The 21674-nt window shown below is 41.3% G+C and overlaps 1 protein-coding gene across 1 annotated transcript in view; it reads left to right on the forward strand.

The window, feature by feature from the left end:
- The first annotated feature begins 5 nt into the window (after positions 1 to 5).
- Positions 6 to 21674, forward strand: part of SLC16A1 (solute carrier family 16 member 1) — a 29116-nt gene continuing 7447 nt past the window's right edge. Inside the window, exons 1-2 of the mRNA XM_084866243.1 lie at positions 6 to 201; positions 17671 to 17930. Coding sequence (XP_084722369.1) covers positions 17714 to 17930 — 217 coding nt within the window. The 5' untranslated portion in view covers positions 6 to 201; positions 17671 to 17713. The remainder of the gene's footprint in view (positions 202 to 17670; positions 17931 to 21674) is intronic.

Below are 21674 nucleotides of genomic sequence, written 5' to 3' on the forward strand. Positions count from 1 at the left end.
GAGCCCACAGAAGTGCTGGCGTGCGGCGACGTGACCGGCCGGGCCGCGTGGGTGCCCGAGGGAGCCAACGAGGGAGCGGGCGGGCCGGCGGGCGGGCGGGCGAAGGACGCGACCGGGCCCAGGGCCTCGCGGGACTCCGGCCTCGCCGCCGCGTCACGCACACGCTCGCCGCCGCCGCCGCCGCCGGAGCCGCACATAACGGTTAGTGGGGCCATGGCCGGGCGCGGGGCGCGGACCCCGGGGTGCCCCGGCCGCCGCCTCTGGGGTCGCAGGCAGCCCCGGGGGAGCGGAGACTGGGTCCCCGGCGGCGGCGGGAGGCGGGAGGCGGCCGGCCGGGCATCGCGGCGGCGGCGGCGGGCGGCCGCGTGGCCCCGGAGCGATTGGGGCCGGAGACCTTGAGGCGCTCGGGGACGGCGCCTCCCGGCCGGGCTGCGGCTCCGCGGTCAGGTGCCGGCACCGGCCTGGCCGGGAAGCCGGGTCGCGGTGCCGGTGACCTTGGGCAAGTGGCTGCCCCGCGCGCCTTCGGGAGGCGCCGTGAGAGATGCCTTTGGTCTGAGGAGAACATGTTTTCAAAGGGGACGATGAGGGGCTGGTTCACGTGGTGCCTGCGGACCCCTCGGCCCCGGGAGAGAACGCGGGCGGGAGTGCCCGTCCCAGCCCCGCGGCCGCCGGGCCGCGTCCCGCCGGGTGACCCCGCGGCCGGGCGTGCCGGCGGGGTTCGGGGACTCTGCCGACCGGGCTCTTTGTCATCCAACCTGTGGCTGCGGGGCGGCGCGGGGGCCGCGAACCTGGAGGAGGAGGACGGAGGCACGCTTTTTTTTTTTTTTTTTTTTGGTCCCAAGCGCATCCTTTCCTCCCCACGTGCTGCCTGCGAACGTCTCATTTCTTTTGTCGCGGCCAGCGGCTGCTGAAACTAGTTTGTAAATGAATTCATCCTCGCAGACGCCTTCCCGCTGCAGCCGAGTTTCCAGCGTCTGCTGATACCAGCGAAAGCATGTTTACAGGCTCCTTGATCACAACCAGTTTTGAAGATTTTTTTCTTCTTCTTCTTCCAATGGTCTGGTTTCAAAAAAATAAGTAAAATGTGTAGAGAGCCAGTGCCCCGATAAAACGAACGTGGGAGCGCTGTGAACTGCTGGGCTGTGCTGATAGGGTGCACCCGGCGTCGTGTGCGAGCTTGGCAGGGCTGGGAGCAGCAACTGGGCGTTCGCAGTGTCCCTGTCAGCCCACCGCCCCGGGCTGTGTGTCGTCAGCTTTTTAGTGAGGCATGAAGTGGCACCTGTAAATGCAACTCTCACCCCCTGGGGTACAAGTGTGCCTTCGGATGGCCACACATAGGTAAAGAGTTCCAGACATCTGGCCCTTAAAACAGGTAGTGGGTGCTACTTGGAAGTTGAACATGCTTCAGGAATTAACAGTAAAGATGCCGTTCCTTCGTTTCTTTCATCGGATTGCAGTGACTTTTGCAAAGTTCTGGTCTGGAGAGCATTTTGTGAGATTTTAGTAGTTGAATAGTTTTAAAGGTTCCGCTGTAAGCTTAACACGATAGGCTATCCATAACATACCTAAACAGATGGAAAAGGGTGGTGGAGGGGTCACACCACACTATAGGATGAAACAACAGATTAGTGTTTCAATTGTAACGCATATAATATAAGCTCTGGAAAAGACCTTAATGAACAGTGAGGTTCCCTTAATATTTCAGACTAGAGGCCCGGTGCAGGAAATTCGTGCACTGTGTGTGGGGGGGTGCTATCTGAGGGGGGGACTTAAATTAGGGGGGCGGGCCTACGCCTGCAGTTGGATACCTTAGCACTGCAATACAGGCGGGAGAGATTGCTGCAGTGCTCACCAGCCTTGGGCTGGGCTCAGGGCTCTGGCTGAGGGGCACTGACCACCAGGGGCAGCTCCTGCATTGAGCGTCTGCCCCCTGGTGGTCAGTTCGAAGTCATAATGGCTGGTTGTTCCCCGTTTCGTCGATTTGCATATTGGCCTTTTATTATATAGATAGGATTAGGAAACACGTTGGAGAGTTTGTGATGTGTAATCTTAGTTCTGAAATCTTGTTAATGGTTTGGTGGGAATTATGTATTTTGACTCCCATTGAATCAGATGTGCATCCTTGAGCTTTCTCTAAAATTACAAATATGGATATAAATTATTTCACACTAAAATTTGATATTTTTGGTTGATAACTTTTCCCAGCTTATGTCCTTCTTTTCCATTGTTTTCAATCCACTTCATAATTTGCATTCCTATGCAAGATTTAAGTCCCTGTAAATGCCTACATGGCCATTCTGTTTTTGTTGCAGATGAAGAGTGTGAGAAAATTGTGAATTTTTATGTATACTGCAATTTGCTATTAGCTACCAGGCACTATGAGAGTCTTGGGATGTAAAATTTCCTTTCAAAGCTTTATTCTCATTCTAAAAGTTTTCAAACCATATTTTGAAATAAATATGTCTTCTTTCCCTTTCTAGTAAATTCTTATACACATAGTAATTGTTTATTAATTAATATCCCTTGAAGGAATCTGAATATCATTATGCTACCTTTGATCCTCATTATCACAAAGAACTAAGTTTTCTTTGATTAGTAACAAACCACAAAAGTGTATTAAAATTGAGTATTGTTTGTCTAGTACAGCAATTTTCAACCAGTGTGTCGCAAGAGGCACACTGGTGTGCTGCAAGAATTTTAAAAAAACATGCAATACCTGAATATTTAGTCAGGGGCACTGACCTCTTTTCCCTGATTGTCAAATAAAAAAAGAACAGCCAACACAACAATAACCATCTAGTGTGAACGAATCAAAATTAGACCTATTTTTTGTCAGGTCAGCAAAAATATATATATATTTTTTTTTGGTGTGCCACAGAATTTTAGTGATCAGTTTATGTGTGGCATGAGATGAAAAGGATTGAAAATCACTGATCTAGTATGGAAGCATTATCCATCATTGACAACTTTTTATTTTTAAGGATTTTTTTTTTTTAGACCCTAAAGATGTATCAAAAAGAAGTCAGCATTGTTACCTCAAAATACACCACAGTTAAACTTAGTCTTTTTTGTTGCTGACAATACATATAAATATTAAGACTATGTTGTCATTGAGATAATTATCGGTTCCTTTATTAGAAAGAGTTTTCAAATGAGTGCTTTATTTTCTTGGAAACTACAGTAATTAAACCACTCCTCTTCCCTCTTCTCATTAAGTAGTTTTCTAGGTGACAGAGTAAATACAAACATTACACACAGCCATGGTAGACTGAGAATAGGGATGTGTATTTCTAATCTACAGAGCAAGTATTTCAAACCTGAGGTACACCGACCTCTTTGGGGTCCCCCTAGTTGAGCAAACCAAAGGCCTGCATCCAATGTAGCAAGCTGTTGAAAACAAGATTTGAAGCAATTTCAAGCACTTTTGCTGATGTACCCAAAAGAGGGCCAGGAGATCCCCAAGTCAGTGAAGGTGCCCATTGTTTTTGTTTAAGTTATATAAACATGTAGTTCCTTAATGCAAAGGAAAATCATTCTGCCTGAACTTGTGAAAATTTTTATATTTCCTTTGCATTTTGTTCCCTCTCATCTGTGAGATCAGAATCTATGATTTAGTACACAAAGGTCAATGGCCAAAGATTTACATAACCTGTGACATCATGATTACATAAGGCTGTGACATCGTTTCGTGTGTGTTGCATCAGGTTCTCGTTAACTTCACTCGCACATCAGTACAAGAGTTAGGAGCAGGCATCCTTCGGTGGCTCTTTGCCACGATTCCTTTGCAGTTTGTTCAAATCTATGGGGTCCCTGTCAGAATAATGTTTTTAAATGCATAAAGTAAAACACAAAGGTAGAATTGTCTAATGATTTTAATTGGATATTAAGTGCTTTTTAAAATAACAGATACGATCTTGTAATAGGTCTACAATAATTTTGAAGTAGTAATATTAAACAATTTCAAGATCACTGTAGCCACTGTATCAGGATATAAAAATGTGTTTTCTGTAGGTGACAAAGTCACAGATAATGCTAATGCTGCTATGGTTTGTTGCCTACATTCACAGTTGAAATTAATTCTAAACTTTACTTAGAGGCTAACTGAAAGATCTTTTAATGTAATTTTTTACCCCAACCCAGTTCACAGACTCCTTGAATTCTACCCACAATAGAGGATCAATCAGTGATCAAATATATAACTTATAATGCCTGTGTATTTTGAGGAGTTTCTTCTTTATATAAAGGCTAAGTCATAGTAATCAAGTCAGATTCAACAAAATTATGAGCTGTTGTGGTTAGCAATAGGGTAATGGCTACCAGCAGAGCTGTTTCCTACTTCTGCATAAATGATCAGTGGCATCACATCAGTGGATGTGAACTCCTGCTGTTATGGTGTATACTGTGGCCCCCAAAGAGAAACACCATTTCCATAAGATCATTATTGCTCTTTTGATCACTGCTCTGCATGATACTGTCAAGTAAGAAATGTCCAAACCTGTTGAGAATTTTTATGAGTTTGAGCACAAAGCAATGGACAGGGTTTGCTTAAGGCAAAGATAAAAGCTTTTACTAAATGTGATATACTTGGGGCATGATCATAACCTGCCCAGTTAGGAATTTATGATCAGATTATCCTACAAAGTTACTTTCCACAGAAATCTTTTTTCATGCATAATATCAGGCCTCAAACTTGTGGCCTATGCTAGTCTTCTGCCATACAGATCCATTATAAAATGAATCCTACCATCAAAAAGGAAGAGGGGGGAAATTGCAGGGAAAGAGCATGGGATAAAATATTCATTTGCCAGGGCAAATAAAAGGAAAAATAAAGGTATACAACTTACAAAAGTAACTTGAAGCCATAATTATAGCAGACTTAAATCAATCCAGACAAATACTATATGTGGTAAGCACTAGAAAGCCCTGAGGTTTTTTGTGTTTGTTTATATAAAGAAATGACAGTCAGAACTGGCAGCATATTACAGTACAGATTGGAAAAGGGGAATGTCAGTGATAGCAGGTAAGAGGCCCCTGCACCAATCGTGGCAGCAACCTAAACCCGGTAACGGTAATAAGAATGAAAAAGGGGGCAGGAATGGACACAAGAGATAACAAAGGGTTAATTGCATTGGTAGAGCAGGGACCCCACTGGAGAAGTACTAACATGACCTAGAGGTTTTAGGCCAGGTGCTCGGAAGAATGGTAGACAGAAGGAAAGACTAGGTTTGGGTTACAAAGGGAAGTGGAGAACAGGCAGAGAAAATGACCTTCAAAAGCAACATAGAAGTTTGAAATGTCTGAGATAATTGGAAAAGATCATTTAAAAGAGGAGCCAATCCCTATCTTCAAGGAATTTAAAATCTGTAATCTGATTACAGCTAGAGATTTTCCCCCCAAAATAAGTCTCAATCATTTGTATTAAAGCACACAAACTTTAACTTGCCCTTCCTCTTTACTAAGTCATTCTAGTTAACCAGTTAAGAAGAAATGTTAAAATTATGCCCTAACAGTGTTTGGATAGAGTGTCGGCCTGCTGACTAAAGGATCCCGGGTTCAATTCGGTCAAGGCATGTACCTTGGTTGTGGGTGTATCCCCAGTGGGGGTTGTGCAGGAAGTAGCTGATGTTTCTCTCATCGATGTTTCTAACTCTCTATTCCTCTCCCTGCTTCTCTGTAAAAAAAAATCAATAAAATATACTTTAAAAAAATTATAGGCACAGTTAAATTATTGCTATTTGCAAACCACTAATAAAACAACGGAACTAGGACATTATACAACATAATGATGTTAATACAAACATCATATCCTACACCGTGTGATAGAATATACATACCACCACCTATGAATTATCTTTGCCCTCTCCCCACACGGTCGCTTCTCTCAAGAAATCAAAGCTGAACTGATCTAAGCATGCTCAAAGCCTTCAATGTAGCTACAGGGGGTAGGAGGACATGCTAAACTAGGACGTGTTAAAAGTATACCAGAAGGACACATTCAACAAAATCCAGAATGAGGGAAACTGCAGGAAAAATAATCTGGTTCCTTCAACAAATTATGAGGAAAATACAGAAAAGAGGAGCCTTTACTAATAGATTAAAAGATATACTAACCAGATATAATGTGTGACTTTGTTTGTAGCCCAAATAAAAACAAACCAATTATTTAAAAACAAGCTAGGAAAACTTGAACATCACCTGTTTATTTGGTGATGATAATTTTTAAAGGTGGGATAATGGTATTATGGTTGTTATGATTTTTAAATTGTCATATCTTTTAGAGAGATACTGAAATATTTGTAGATGAAATAGGATTTGCTATACAATAATCCAGAAGGCATTGAGGGAGGGTTGAGTAGGTAGGAGTATGGATGAAACAGGTAGCGGCTCTCTGTTGTGCTTTAAATTTGCCATTATAAATTGTTTGGAAGGAAAAAATAAGAAAAACCATCACTATCAATAACATCAACAAAAACAGGACAGGAATGGGTTTGAGTTTTATTTCCAAGCCTTAGAAGCCGAGCAGCTCTCGGCTAGTCACACAACTTCTTAATGTCCCTGTGGTTAAATGGAGACAAATACTACCTAGTAAACTCATAAACTCCTGTTTGTTCAAGCTAGAAACCTGAGAGATTTCTAATTTTTATTGATTTGAGATCAAGGAAGGGAAAAAAATCAATTTGCTTGTTTCACTTATTTATGCATTCATTGGCTGATTCTTGTTTGTGCCCTGACGGGGTATTGAACATGCGATCTTGACATAGTACCTGAACCATGCTCTAACCAACTGAGCTACCCAGCCAGGGCTGGGAGATTAACTGCTGGTTTCCCCAGTCTCTCACTTCCAGTGCACCACTGAATCCTGTCTGTTTCCACTCTTCCTGTCTGTTTTCATTCTTCCACCGCCGTCCACCTTACCTATCGCTATGGGCCTACAGCACTCCTGCAGCCTCCCTCCAGCCCATTCTCCGCCTTGTATAAAGAGTGATGTTCTGAAAATGCAAAACCTGAGCATGCTGACTCCAACCCCACTTACAACCCCATGAACTGCTTTCGATTAGATTTAAGACCAGAGTGGCTTCTTAAAATACTTTCAGGCTTTCCACTAACTGATAGTGTCTATTGATCCAACTTTCCATCTCACCCCATTGTCTCCTATCTGTGTCGGCCTGCTGACTAAAGGGTCCTGGGTTCGATTTCGGTCAAGGCATGTACCTTAGTTGTGGGCACATCCCCAGCAGGGGGTGTGCAAGAGGCAGCTGATTGATGTTTCTCACTCATCGATGTTTCTAGCTCTCTATCCCTCTCTCTTCCTTTCTGTAAAAAAAATCAATAAAATATATTTTATAAAAAAGAAAGAAAATGTGAGGAGGACCAGGGAACTCTTAAAGGAAAGGAAATATTAGTTATTTTGTTCTATAATAGCAGTTATACATATCATTACAATTTTTATCAAACTATTAAATACATGTATATGTAGTTTAAATAGACTTAAGACTTAGTCTATTCTGTACCATCTCTTACCACCCTTTCCCATATTCATATTCATTAGCCTTTTTGGTAATTAATACATCCTAATCACTTTTTAGTCACTTTTGTGATCACATAAAGTTAATGGTTTCAAACAACAGGCATTTAAAATAATGGGTTTTTTTTAATTGATTTCAGAGAGTAAGGGGAAGAGAGGGAGAAACATCAGTGATGAGAGAGAATCATCGATCAGCTGCCTCCTGCACAACCCCCAGTGGGGTTATAGCTTGAAACCCAGGCATGTGCCCTGACCGGGAAATGAACCGTGACCTCCTGGTTCATAGGTCGATACTCAACCACTGAGCCACACTGGCTGGGCACAATAGCCATTTTCAAAATTTGGTTATGGACCACTCCAGGACCTGAAGACTTTGGGACTGGAGTCCTTGTAACTAATCATTAAGGAACAATTACCAAGTTTTAGTGCAGTATCAAAGAAGAATATCCATAATTATCTGAAAAAACTATTAAAATACATCCTTTCCCAACTACCTATCTGCTTAAGGTAACTATAGACCAAAAACTTTGAGATCTGTTGTCTTAAAGAGAAATATACTTTATCATTTACTGGTAGGATGGTCTGCCCATGTAAATAATATTAAAATCTGGAAATTATTAATAACTAAAATGTCTTTAAGAATTATAAATATCAGCCAAATAAAAATAAGATCCAGAATCAATTTTCATATAGTCTGAAAGATAGACCCAAAATCTTGTTTTAAGCATTCTGGTAAGCAAACTGTTAAGTTCAGGGATAATACAGCATATTTAAATTCTTATTATGTGTGTTGGATTTGATCAGAATGATAAGGGAGATACAAACAGTTGGAAGTTTATAGAGCCAGGTTTACATATTTTTAGGTTGTTTATATACAGTTTGGTCAAACTATATATTGCATAACTGCTGATTGGCTAGTCAGCTACAATAATTCTATTTCTTCTTTCACTGGTGTTTTCTGGTTTGTTTGGTTAGTTGGTTGGTTTAAAAAAAAAATTTTCTTCACTCTAATCAGTTTCAAAATGAAAGAAAGAAAGATTCCTTAGACCTTGAATCTAGGAATCTACCTTGGGGAGGTGGTTCTCTGAGCCATGAAGCTGCCAGTTATAAAGCTCAGTAGACTTGCTACTTTAGCAGAAATAGCTTCAGTAAATGGGTCTTTCTGGATGTAAATGTTTCAAGTGAATTTCAAACCAAAAACTGGTATATACTTAGTAACAAATTCTTTTAAGATTATTGATTTTAGATACTTTTTGCCTCTCCTCCCTCTCCACTGCCTAAACCACTGATATTTATTATCACAGTTCTGGAGGCTAGAAGTCCTGAGATAAAATTCAGCAGGGTTTGTTCCTTCCGCGGCTGGATAAAGATCTGTCCCAGGCCTCTTTCCTAGCTCTGGTCGATGCTGGCAATCTTGGCATTCCTTGGCTTGTAGAAGCATCGCCAGATCTGTCCTCATGTTCACGGGGCCTTGTCCTTGAATGGGCAGAGCATGGGGCAGGGGCTATGGAGCACAATTTTGACTTTCCGGATTAGTTTATTTGGACAATTCCCGAGTTATGAGAGAGAGAGAGAAATGAGAAGATTCTCTACAGATGGGTCTTATCGCCACCATCATTGCCAAGGGAAGTTAGGCTTATTGTTTCCCGTTGTACTTTCATGAGGCAAATTGATGAACTTTGTCATCCAGTTGTTGTTGTTTTAATCTCCCCATAAAATACATAGCTAATCTAATAGGCTACTGTGCTCATTGTGAGGGTTATAATCTTAAAGTTTAATCTCTTAGCCTCTGGACTTGAGGACTGCCTCTTCTCATTGGACTTTGAATACGGTACAAAGGGACCTGCTGTCATACTTACTTCTTAAATGAATCCTTTGTTTATAGTTGAGATTTGGTCAACTTTAAAAGAAAATGTTTAGATAATGATGTTATACATTTTTCCCCCCTATTACATACCCTCAGAATTTTGAAGTTATTAAGAACCGCCATTTGTCAGATGGTGGCAGAATTGTGTTGAATCCATGTCTGGTTTTTTGAAGTATTTGTGTGTGTGTGTGTGTGTGTGTATTTTGCTTTTTCAAAATTCAGATGCTCTTATTTCTTCTTGTTTGCTTCTGAATCTCTAAAGCTGCTTGAAATTTTAAATGTAATTTTGACACTATGGAAGAAGGTAATAGGAACTTGATGAGGCAAGTCTTAGTGACTAAAAACTGTTACTGCTTTAACTAACTGGGACAAATCATAGCTGGCAGCTAAGCTCAAGGTTTACTCACGTTCAGCACGTATTAGCTGATTGAGTCAGTTTGACGTGTTAAATCGCTCTACCGTCTGTGTGTGGGTGTCTCCCTCTATGTGTAAACATTCTGAAGTGAATTAATCTTTTTAGTGGCTCTTTGATTGAAAATTTTCAAGAGCTTTTCTCTTTATTCATACTTAAATGACGGGAAAACTCATAAAATTGATGCCTGGAATAGTTCTATTTGATATAATTTTAGATTCCAGTCTGCCTCCCTCAGCAGAACTGAGATGTTGGCTTTTTTATTATAAGAGAAATTTTAGGAAGTTTCTACATATAAATATTTTTATCCTACCTGAATCCAAGGACAGAGATCTTTAATCTTTAAACTGGGTTATATTTGTAAGGGAATTATTATCCAGATTTTCAGATTCAGATGTACCCATACCTAAAAATCATCTCTCCTAAAAATAAATGGCCAAGGTCTTCTGCTTATCCTTTTCTCTCTCTCTCTTTTTATTATATATACATTTTTTATAAATATATTTTATTGATTTTTTACAGTGAGGAAGGGAGAGAGAAAGCTAGAAACGTCAATGAGAGAGAAACATTGACTAGCTGCCTCTTGCACACCCCCTACCGGGGATGTGCCGCAACCAACATACATGCCCCTGACCGGAATTGAACCTGGGATCTTTTAGTCTGCAGACCGACGCTCTACCACTGAGCCAAACCGGTTTCGGCTATTATATATACATTTTTATTGATTTGTGAGAGAGAAAAATGTCAATGATAGGAGAGAATTATGGATCAGCTGTTTCCTGCATGGCCCCCACTGGGGAGCAAGCCTGCAGCCTGGGCCTGTGCTCTGACAGGAATCTCTTTAATGCATTAGAAATAGAAGTGAGACCGTTATCGCAGGAATGTTTATCAACACATTTATTTCAATGAAAATGAGGTGTGGCTTTGACAGAAATAAATTTTGTTTGGTTTAAAAATGTACTGGCCAGCCCTGGCTAGTATGGGTAAATTGGTTGGGTGTTCACCTGTGCACCAAAAGGTCATTGGTTCAGTTCTGGTCAGGCCACAAGCTTGGGTTGCATGCTCCATCCTGCAAGAGGCAGCCAATCCATGTTCTACTCTTACATTGATGATTCTCTTTCTCCCTCTCCCTTCCTTTCTCTCTAAACCACTCCTTATGATACTATACAGGTGGATCTATATCATTATTAATTTATTCGAACCTGTAATGTACAATACCAATAGTGAAAGCCTAAGGTAAATTATGAACTCTTGGTATTGATGTGTATCATGCTGATATACATACTAGGAGTAAAGCTTACTCATCAAGACTACAGTTCCAAGGAAAAGTATAATTTGGGTTGTGACATTGTTGTCACATACGAAACAAGCTTCAGGACATTCCGATGGGCCAAGTGCCTGAAATGAGGACAAGCCAGCAGTTCTGACTATGCAAACAGTACTTTTTTGACAGTTGATCTGCATGTCTAGTGAGGTTAGCAATTACTTGGAAATGTCTACTCATACTGATTAAACTTCTTCTAAGAGTAAATAAACTTCTTCTATATTCTCTGCTCAGCTTTTCATTAGCCATCTTGTGTTTGTTTTAGAGGCTCGTTGCACGAAATTCGTGCCCCAGGGGGGTATGGGTTATTCCTCAGCCCAGCCTGCACCCTCTCCAATTTGGGACATCCCTCTCACAATCCAGGACTGCTGGCTCCAAAGCACTCGCCTGCCTACCTGCCTGCCTGCCTGATTGCCCCTAACCACTTCTGCCTACCAGCCTGACCACCCCCTAACCACTCCTCTGCCAGCCTGATTGATGCCGAACTGCTCTCCTGCTGGCCTGATTGCCCCTAACTGTCCTCCCCTGCAGGCCCTGGTCACCCACACTGCTCTCTCCTGCAGGCCTGGTCACCCCCTGCTGGTCTGGTCCCCCTCAACTGCCCTCCTCTGCAGGCCTGGGTCCCCTCCTAACTGCTCTCCCTTTTAGGCCTGGTCCCTTCCAATGTCCCTCCTCTGCAGGCCTGGTCGCCCTTCCCTGCCGGCCATCTTGTGGTGGCCATCTTGTGTCCACATGGGAGCGGCCATCTTGTGTGTTGGAGTGATAGTCAATTTGCATATTACCCCTTTATTAGATAGGATATGGTCATGTGCCGCATAAAGACATTTTCAGTCAACAACAGACTACAGATATGACAGTGGTCCCATCCTATATAAAACACTAACATTCAAATCAACTGAATGGTGAAATGACCGGTCACTATGACACGCACTGACCACCAGGGGTAGACATTCAATGCAGGAGCTGCTCTCTGGTGGTCAGTGTGCTCGGGGGAGCACCACTCAGCCAGAAGTTGGGCTCACAGCTGGTGAGCACAGCAGTGGTGGCAGGAGCCTCTCCTGACTGCAGGGAGTGGGCCTAAGGTAGCAGTCAGACATCCCCCGCGGGGTCCCAGACTGCAAGAGGGCACAGGCCAGGCTGAGGGACCCCCCTCCCTCGTGCACTGGGCCTTTAGTAAGATTATAATAGAGCTGAACAATTCCTATTACCTAGTAATATAGTCATCATAAGGTAGTAGCACATGGCGCATATGTTTTGTGAACTGGTGTTAACAAATCTGCTCTGCCAGTCGTAAAAAGTATACCACATAAAGTTAGTACTTGATAATAAACAGCTGTGTTACTGGTTTATGTACGGTTTACTCTTGAACAACACATTAGAGCCATCAATCTCCCACATAGTCGAAAAATCTACGTATAACTACGGTTAGCCCTGAACATACAGATTCTCAACTGCGCAGTTGATTCTTGAACAACTTGGGTTTGAACTACATGGGTCTGTTTATAAGTGGACCTGTTCAGTTCAAGGGTCAACTGTAACTATACTATAGTACTTCTTAATGTTATTTTTGAGCATTCTCTTTCTACTTAAATAAAAATAAAATTTGTTGTAAACCAGTATGCATGTTTAGCCTGCAGCAGCATTTCTTTTTTCTTTTTTTTTTCTTTTTTAATATTTTTTTAATTGATTTTTTACAGAGAGGAAGAGAGAGAGATAGAGAGTTAGAAACATCAATGAGAGAGAATCATCGACCAGCTGCCTCTTGCACACCTCCTACTGGGGAAGTGTCCGCAACCCAGGTACATGCCCTTGACCGGAATCGAACCTGGAACCTTTCAGTCCACAGGCTGACGCTTTATCCACTGAGCCAAACCAGTTTCGGCTTGCTGCATTTCTTAATTGGATCATTTTATCTTGTGTTATTTAATCTCATGTTATTTTGTCCATCGTGGCCCCTAAGTGTATGGAATCCACTGTTAATGTTGCCAGTAAGAAGCCAAGTAATTTAGGACTAGAAGGTGGGAAATCAGTGATGGTTTTTGCTCACCAATCAGGCATGTCCCATTTCAGCACAGCTACAATCTTGAAGACAACAAAGTGATAGAAACAGTTGAAGGATCTGTTTCATCAAAGGCAATGAGACTAAGAGAAAATTCGAGGACCTTTATGAGAAACTTCAGATAACCTGGATTGAAGACCAGACACAGAAATGTGTCCCTCTCAGTACCATGACAGTTATGGCCAAAGCAAAAGTTTTGTTTGTGATGTTGGAAAAAAGGCTGGACTACAGTGTTCAATTTACTGCTAGCTCTGGTGGTTTAAACAATTCAAGAATCGTTATCCCTTAGATTTCCATAATGTGAAAGTGACTGCTGATGTGAAAGTAGCCGAGGAATTTTTGGAAACTTGAGATAAGCTGATTGTGGAGGGAAAGTACTTGCCAGAACAAATATTCAATATGGCTGAAACCTTATTCTGGAAACGGATGGGCTTTCATCCTTAAGGAACCCAAGTCACTGCCAGGTTCAAATGCGTTTAAGGGTAGCAGCCTTGCTTGGGGGCAGTATTTCAGGTTCACATTGAAACCCTTTGTCATCTGGCACACTGAGAACCCAGGGCCTTCAAGCGTATCAGTAAGTGCACACTGCCAGCACACTACGGGAGCAGTAAGCAATCATGGGAGACTCAGCTTCTCTTCCAAGATGCCCTTTGGAATTGCAATACCAGGAAGATGAAGAAGTACTGTTTAGAGAATAAAATACTTTTCAAGGTTTTGCTTATTGTTGAGAATGCTCCCAGGCATCCTCCTCCTATTGGTAATCTTCATCCCAACGTCAAGTGGTATTTCTTCCTCTGAGCACCACCCCTTTGATCCAGCCAGTGGACCAAGTAGTTACAGCAGTGTTCAAAGTCGATTACCTACTTGCTCAAGCTATTCCTGCAACTGAGGAAGACAGCAGTGCTGGAAAGATTACATCTATAACTGCATCAAGAACATTGCTTTGAGGGGGGGGGGGGGTTGGGGGGGTGATGTCACCAAGGAATGTATGAATGGCATATGTAAGAAAACACTCAAGAGGTTCATTCATAACTTAAAAGGAATTGCCAAGGATGAAGAGATTGTAAAAATTCCACAAGGCTGTGGTTGAGATGACAAACACCTTTCACCCTGGTGTGACTGAGGATGACCAGCGGTGGTTCTGAGAATTGATTGGGGCATTATTAGAACTGGGACATGACTGTATAGCCAAAGAAGAAGCAAGAGAAAAGAAAGCTGCAGAAGAAAAAGAAGAAAATACTTAAGAAAATTCACAGTGAAGGGTTTTGCAGAAACCTTTGCAGACCTCAGCAAGCTCTTTTAAAAGTTTGAAGACAAACCACACTGAAAGGCTTTCGTTAATACAGAGGAATGTTCATGGTACATTTTCTGCTTACAGGCAAATCTGTGATTAAAAATAGAAACAAGCAAACCACCATGGACATACTTCTGAAGAGTGACACCTGCTTAAGAAGAGCCTCAGGCAGGTCTTCCAGGAGATATTTCAAAAGAAAGCATTATCATAAGAGATGACAATTACATGCATGAGAGACCTTCCAGTGAGACACGAAGTGGAAGAGGAAGACAGTAAATGATATTTATGATCCTGGCCTGCGTAGATCTAGACCAGCGGTCGGCAAACCGTGGCTCATGAGCCACATGCGGCTCTTTGAGTGTGGCTCTTCCACAAAATACCAAGAGCGGGCGTGCACATATAGTGCGATTGGAACTTCATGGCCCATGCACAGAAGTCGGTTTTTGGCCCGGGCGAGTCTATTTTGAAGAAGTGGCTTTAGAACACTCAAGGGGCCAAAGTGCTGCATGTGGTTCATGAGCCACGGTTTGCCGACCACTGATCTAGGCTAATGTGTATTTGTCTTTTTTTTTTTTCTTTTTTTTTTAAGTTTAAAAAGCAAAAAAAATTTAATTTTAAAAATAGGAAAAAATCTTATAGAATGAGGATATAAAGAAAATATTTTTGTATATCTGCATAAGGTGTTTGATTTAAACGAAGTGTTACAAAATAATAAAAAATTTGAAAACCTATAAAGTAAAAATTACAGTAAGCTAAGGTTAATTTATTGAGAAAAGAAATTTTTAATAAACTTAGTGTGACCTAAGTGGACAGTGTTTATAAAGTCTACAGTCATGTAGGGTTAGAGTGGTTTGCCATCTCAACCACAGCCTGTGGAATTCCTGGGCCTTTGCATCTACTCACCTTTCACTCACTGACTCACCCAAGAGCAACTTCTAGTTCTGCAAGTTTCATGTATGATAAGTGCCCATCCATAACATTTTTACTATACCTTTTCTATTTAGATATGCTTTGATACACAAATACCATTGTATTACAGTTGCCTACCGTATTGAGTACAGTAACTTGCTATATAGGTTTATAGCCTAGAGGCAATAGTCTATACAATATAGCCTAGGAGTGTAGTAGGCTGTACCATGTATGTTTGTGTTGGTGCATTTTATGATGTTTATACAACAATATCACCTAAGGTTGCATTTCTCAGAATGTATACCCATCATTAAGCAAAGCAATCATGACTGTTATTACCTATGTATGTCTGTAAAAAATTATTCTCTCATAGCATGATTAAAATTTATTAAGTGGTATCATACTACATGTGTCTGTGGAAATAGTGTTTGGCATCCATTACATCTTTTTTCTTGGCGTTCTTTGCTATACCGTCCTGGCTTTAAAGCTAAAAACTACAATTCCCAGGTTCCCTTGCAACTATGTTTCTGGATTTGATTTGAATTCTGCTAATCAAGTGCATTTTTGTGACATTTGCAAGGCAGAATCAGAACAGATATCTCCAAGTCTAGATACTGGCTTTGAGATTTGACAAGCAGGATATGTAGGATCCATTTTTATGGTGCTGTCATAGGCGGCAAAAACAGCAGATGTTGACAGCCTCTGATTGGTGGCTTCCTGGTATTGATGATTATCTGATTTTGGCAACTTATCTTACCAGCTTTCTACAATACTTGTGGCAATAGTGATATGATTATGGAGTCAAAAGCTTTCAGGTTATAGAAAGAGGATCAGTTTCCAGTGCCTGAGTAGTGCTTTGGAAAGCTTCATGGGCCCAACAGAAAAAATGTTTAGAGTCAAGGGCCCATCGAGAGTGAGAGCTAAGGTATGAAAATCCTGTCCTTTGGGTGGGATGCTAAAGGGCTGTGCTGTAGGATGAAGGACGGACTGGAGGCAAAGCAGTCCTCAAATGAACTGCAACCTAAAACATTTTGATCCTAGAAATATATCTGGGGAAAGATAATACTCTAGGCCTCAAATTCTTAGTACAGAGAAACAAAAGGATGGAAAACACAGAAGAAAAAGAGTAGATACCATGGGAAGGCCCTGCCCACATCCAGTTAGAGTCTCAAAAGAAAGGAAAGAGAGAACAGGGAAAACCAATATTTAAAGACACAGTGGCTTAAATTTTCAAAATTGATGAGAATTCTGTTTTGTCACTGATTATCTATGTAATCTGTATTTTCTCAATAGTTTTTTTAAAGATTTTTCTCTATCTTGTTGGGTTTCCTCATGTAGGTTCGTATTATTCATTAAGTCTATATTCTTAGCTACTAACCCTTGAAAGTTGCCTCTTTCCCACTCTTAGCTTTTTCTAAAGTCCCATTAGATGTATGCTCGATACTCCTATTCTAAATTCCATGTTTCTAACCCTTTCTCTCATAGCTTCAGAAGAAAGCTCTCCATTTAATTCTGACTTTTTCAACCCTATCCTGCAGGTTTACTGTCTCCTGCTGTGTTCAGTATGCTGGTTAACCTATTATTAATTGCATTGAGTATACTTTTCATTTCTGGAAGTTCTGTTTCAAATCAACTGTTTTTAGCCATTTAAATATCCATATCCAATATCTGTAGTTTTTGAGTATGTAATCTATGTTGGATTGGCTTGGCTTCACTTACGGTTAATTGATTCTTGATGTGTTTTGAAGCTTTAGATCACATATGTCAAACACAAGGCCCGCGGGCCAAATCCAGCCCGCCAGGCCTTGCAATGTGGCCCGCACCGCGCTGTCATCACTGCACTCCGCTGTCAGTTTATGACATTGTCAGTTTATGACTGTTCAGTAAACCATTCAGCCCGCGATTTAGGCTGGATTTTAGATTTTGGCCCCTTCTCTGATTGAGTTCGACACCCCTACTTTAGATGGTCAGTTTATATTTGGCAGGACTGCCTATGGGAAATCTTTGCCAGCAAGATCAAACATATTACATCTTTGGAAGAACAGGTTTTCCAGACATTGCCCTGCCAAGCATAAACTCACACAGGCCTGTAATGCCATGGCCCTGGACTTTTTGTGATAGATCCTGAGAAGATAATGTCATAGACAAGTAACACTGGAAAGCAGTTCCGTTCTTTGAAAGCGTGGTGTAAAGAGTGGAAGTGTGTGTTGTTGGCGGTGTGGGCGGAAGTGCTATATTGCTGACATAGCTGACATACTGTTTTAATTTTATATCCTTCAGATACTCGATTTGAACGGCCTTTCGAAATTCATCTACCCTTAAAATGCCACCAGCAGTTGGAGGTCCAGTGGGATACACCCCCCCAGATGGAGGCTGGGGGTGGGCAGTGGTATTTGGAGCTTTCATTTCCATCGGCTTCTCGTACGCATTTGCCAAGTCTATTACTGTGTTCTTCAAAGAAATTGAAGAAATATTCCATGCCACCAGCAGTGAAGTGTCATGGATATCCTCCATCATGCTGGCTGTCATGTATGGTGCGGGTAAGTACCCACAACGGCCTGCAGTTTTAATATTCATAAAGCAGCCAGAAGTTCTATATTAGGTCACTTTTTTATGTCTCATTCAGTGACGTGTTTTAAAATGTTATTACTTAAAGTTTTATGTTTAGAGTCACATTTTCATTCCTATTAGTAATGACAACTTTTGCTCTGTTAGTTCCATAGTATGAAACAAAAGAGAAATTGTGATTTGCTCCTACTCAGTATCATTGAGCTTTAAAAAGCTCTCAGAAAAATGACACATGCACAACTGATTTTTCTTGTTGTTCTCCGGCAGACTCTTAAAATGTAAACAAAGATTTTTTAAAATTAATGTCAGGAGAATTAAAATAAATCGAGTTAACTTGAATAGCTAATTCAAAGTCTCTGAAAAAACACTTTTCACGGTGTTAGAATTAAAGAAATGCTCTGGTTCCTTGTGATAATACAGTCCTAAAAGCATTTCAGCCGCACCTTAAGCTTAAGTTGTATCATGTCTTTGACATGTGAAGGAAATGTGAAGAGTAAGTTAGTGCTTACTTAATAACATTTAAAATATTGTTTGTTTCACTTTGGAACACCAAATCACAATTTAACATGTAAAAGTCAAAACCTACCATAGTACTGAAAATATATAGTTACTTAGTAAGCAGAGATTCTAAAGCCAACTGTACTTATTTACTGGGATTGACGGTGTCTCAAGTTGCTTATTTAGGCAAGCTTTCATTTTTTTTTTTTTAAATATATTTTATTGATTTTGTAGAGAGGAAGGGAGAGAGATAGAGTTAGAAACATCGATGAGAGAGAGTCATCGATCAGCTGCCTCTTGCACACCCCCTACTGGGGATATGCCCGCAAGCAAGGTATATGCCCTTGACCGGAATTGAATCCGGGACCCTTCAGTCCCCAAGCCGACGCTCTATCCATTGAGCCAAACCGGTTTCGGCTAGGCAAACTTTCATTTTTGATAATCTTATTTTTGGTGGCTGTTTAGTACCTCAAATTATTTTCATATGTAGCTCTTTTTTTTTTTTTTTTTTTTTTTAATCTTTATTATTGAAAGTACTAGAGGCCTGCTGCATGAAATTTGTGCACGGGGGGTGGGATCCTCAGCCCAGCCTGTTCCCTCTTGCAGTCGGGGAGCCCTCGGGGTTTACCCCCCTGGGGGCTTAGGCCTGCTCCCCGCAGGTAAACATCCTGAGCACTGTTGTGGAGGTGAGAGAGCCCGCACCGCTGTGCTCACCAGCCGTGAGCCTGGCTTCTGGCTGAGAGGTCTCCCTCTGTGGTAGCACACTGACCACCAGGGGGCAGCTCCTGCACTGACCATCTGCCCCCTGGAGGTCAGTGCACATCATAGCACTGGTCATTCTGTTGTTTGGTCAATTTGCATATTAGCCTTTTATTATATATGATTACAGATGTCCCCCTTCTCTTCCCTCATTCCCCTCTCCTCACAGTTCCTGCCCACCCCAGACCTTCTTTACTTGTTTTGGTATAGGATTTCTATACAACCAGATTTCAGGTGACTCTGAATGATGGTCGTTCTGTATTTCAGTTGTATTTTTTGATGTGGTTGTGGGAGGCTGCAAGTATCATCATTTGCCTATTCCACTATCTTGGTTCTCTCTTTATCATTTGAATGTGTAGCTCTTTAATAGCCAATATAAATATTCTACATTTTAACTGTTAAACCTGAGCCTTAGGCTTCTAACCTGGTGTCAGTTGCAACCCATTTTTATTAAGCATTATGCTTGGTATTACTATCTACATTAATAAGAGAAAGATACAGATAAACTGTACCTTCATGATGCCCACCAGCCAATCAGAAGTGAGTATGCAAATCAACCCAACAAATATGATGGTTAATTTACATATACAGGCACCCAGTGGCCGGGGCAGGATGCTTGTATTGTCGCCATGGCAACGACATGGGCATTTTGCACCATCCCAACTGCTCCGGGCCTCTGGGCAGCGTGGGAAGGCAGAAAGGCAGCTCTAGGCCAGAGCAAAGGCTGTGCCAGCAGCCAGGGAAGGAAGGCCCATCCTGCACGGACCTTCGTGCGTCAGGCCTCTAGTAGTATATATACTTAGCTGAGTATTACCTATTAGCACACTGGGTTAGGGGTTGTGATCCTGTTTATAATCCGGTTGAGACAATAACATAAACTGAGGAAACAGAAGTTGAGTCATAATTGGATTAAGTGCCTAATTTCATTGCACAGAGAAGACAGGTAACCTGATTGCCTTAGAGAAAGATAAATTGAGTGACTGGGAATGGGTGCGTGAATACATTTTTTTTTCTGCTGTATATCTTTTTTTCTTTTTTTGGAATTCATAAAGTAAATTATTTAATACCTGCTGTATATCTTTTGAATCTTTTAAATTTTGAACATAAGCCTGTTTTTTCTATTAAGGTACTTTTTAAAAGAATGTAAATGCTAAATTGTAGTATTTAAAAAATGTTTTTATTGATTTCAGAGAGGAAGGGAGAGGAAGAGAGAGAAACAGTAATGATGAGAGAATCATTGATCTGCTGCCTCCTGCCCAACCCACACTGGAGATCAAGCCCACAGCCCGGGCCTGTGTCCAGTCCAGGAACTGAACTGTGACCTCCTAGTTCATAGGTCAATGCTCAACCACTGAGCCATTTTTTAAAAATATAAGTTTAAAGAAATGAAAAGGAACCTTGGACTCCATCCGCCAGGATTTCTAATCAGGTTTTGGTTATGATGGCTTGAAAAGTTGGTATAAATATTCTCCAGAGGTGCTCCAATTGCTGACTACAGACCAGAGGTCTGCTGTTGTAATTCCGAGCTGTCAAAGAGCTTGAAAGCCTCTTACATTTTGCATCAAAAGTAAGTGATGTCAGTTCTACAAATTGCACATGACACTTTCTTTTGGGAAAACAGTTCCTTCTTTGTCCTCATCCGGAGATAACTAGCACATTTCCCTGAATTTTGTTATAATAGGCCTATGAACTGTACCCCTCTCTTTTTCTAATTATAGCTAATTGGGGCCATCCTTCCAGAAATAACTCAAAAGACAAATTGCCTATCATGAGTCTGTGGCAGAATTTTTACTAAATGGGTGATTTTGTTTGGATTGGCTCCTAAGTAGTATGTCCCCTACGAATTACCATAACTTTTACAAGGGCCATAATCCTTTAACTTGTGCATTTGGGCCACACCCACCCTAATATGTTTTGAGCTGTGAGTGATTTAATTTGCTCTTCTTTCTTTTTTTAATGCTTGGGTTCATAGATACATCCATATGTTTTTTAGGGGAGGAGATCTTAGTTGCCTAGTGTTGTTTTATTTCCTTGAGTTATTCCTTTTTTTTTCCTAAAATGAAAAGGGTAAATTTACGTGTTTCCAGTTTTACAGTGATGTCATGTTAACATTTTCCATCTAAAATACTGGAATCTGCACTGTCCGGTTTGGTTTAGTAGATAGAGCGTCAGCCTGCAGACTGAAGGGTCCCAGGTTCAATTCTGGTCAAGGGCACATGCCTTGGTTGCGGGTTCCCTCCCTAGTGGGGGGTGTGCAGGAGGCGGCTGATATATGATTCTCTCTCATCATTGATGTTTCTGTGTCTCACTCTCCCTTCCTCTCTGAAATCAATAAAAGTATATTTAAAAAAATAAAATACTGGAAACTTTACAGCATTAACTTATACTTCACAGAATCAATAGTGTGGCGATATTTTATTCTTCTTACACAAGCTATAAGTAAAAATTATTTCCAAACC

This window comes from Pipistrellus hanaki, assembly GCF_964339955.1.
Source record: "Pipistrellus hanaki genome assembly, chromosome: 18".
NCBI classification, from domain to species: domain Eukaryota; kingdom Metazoa; phylum Chordata; class Mammalia; order Chiroptera; family Vespertilionidae; genus Pipistrellus; species Pipistrellus hanaki.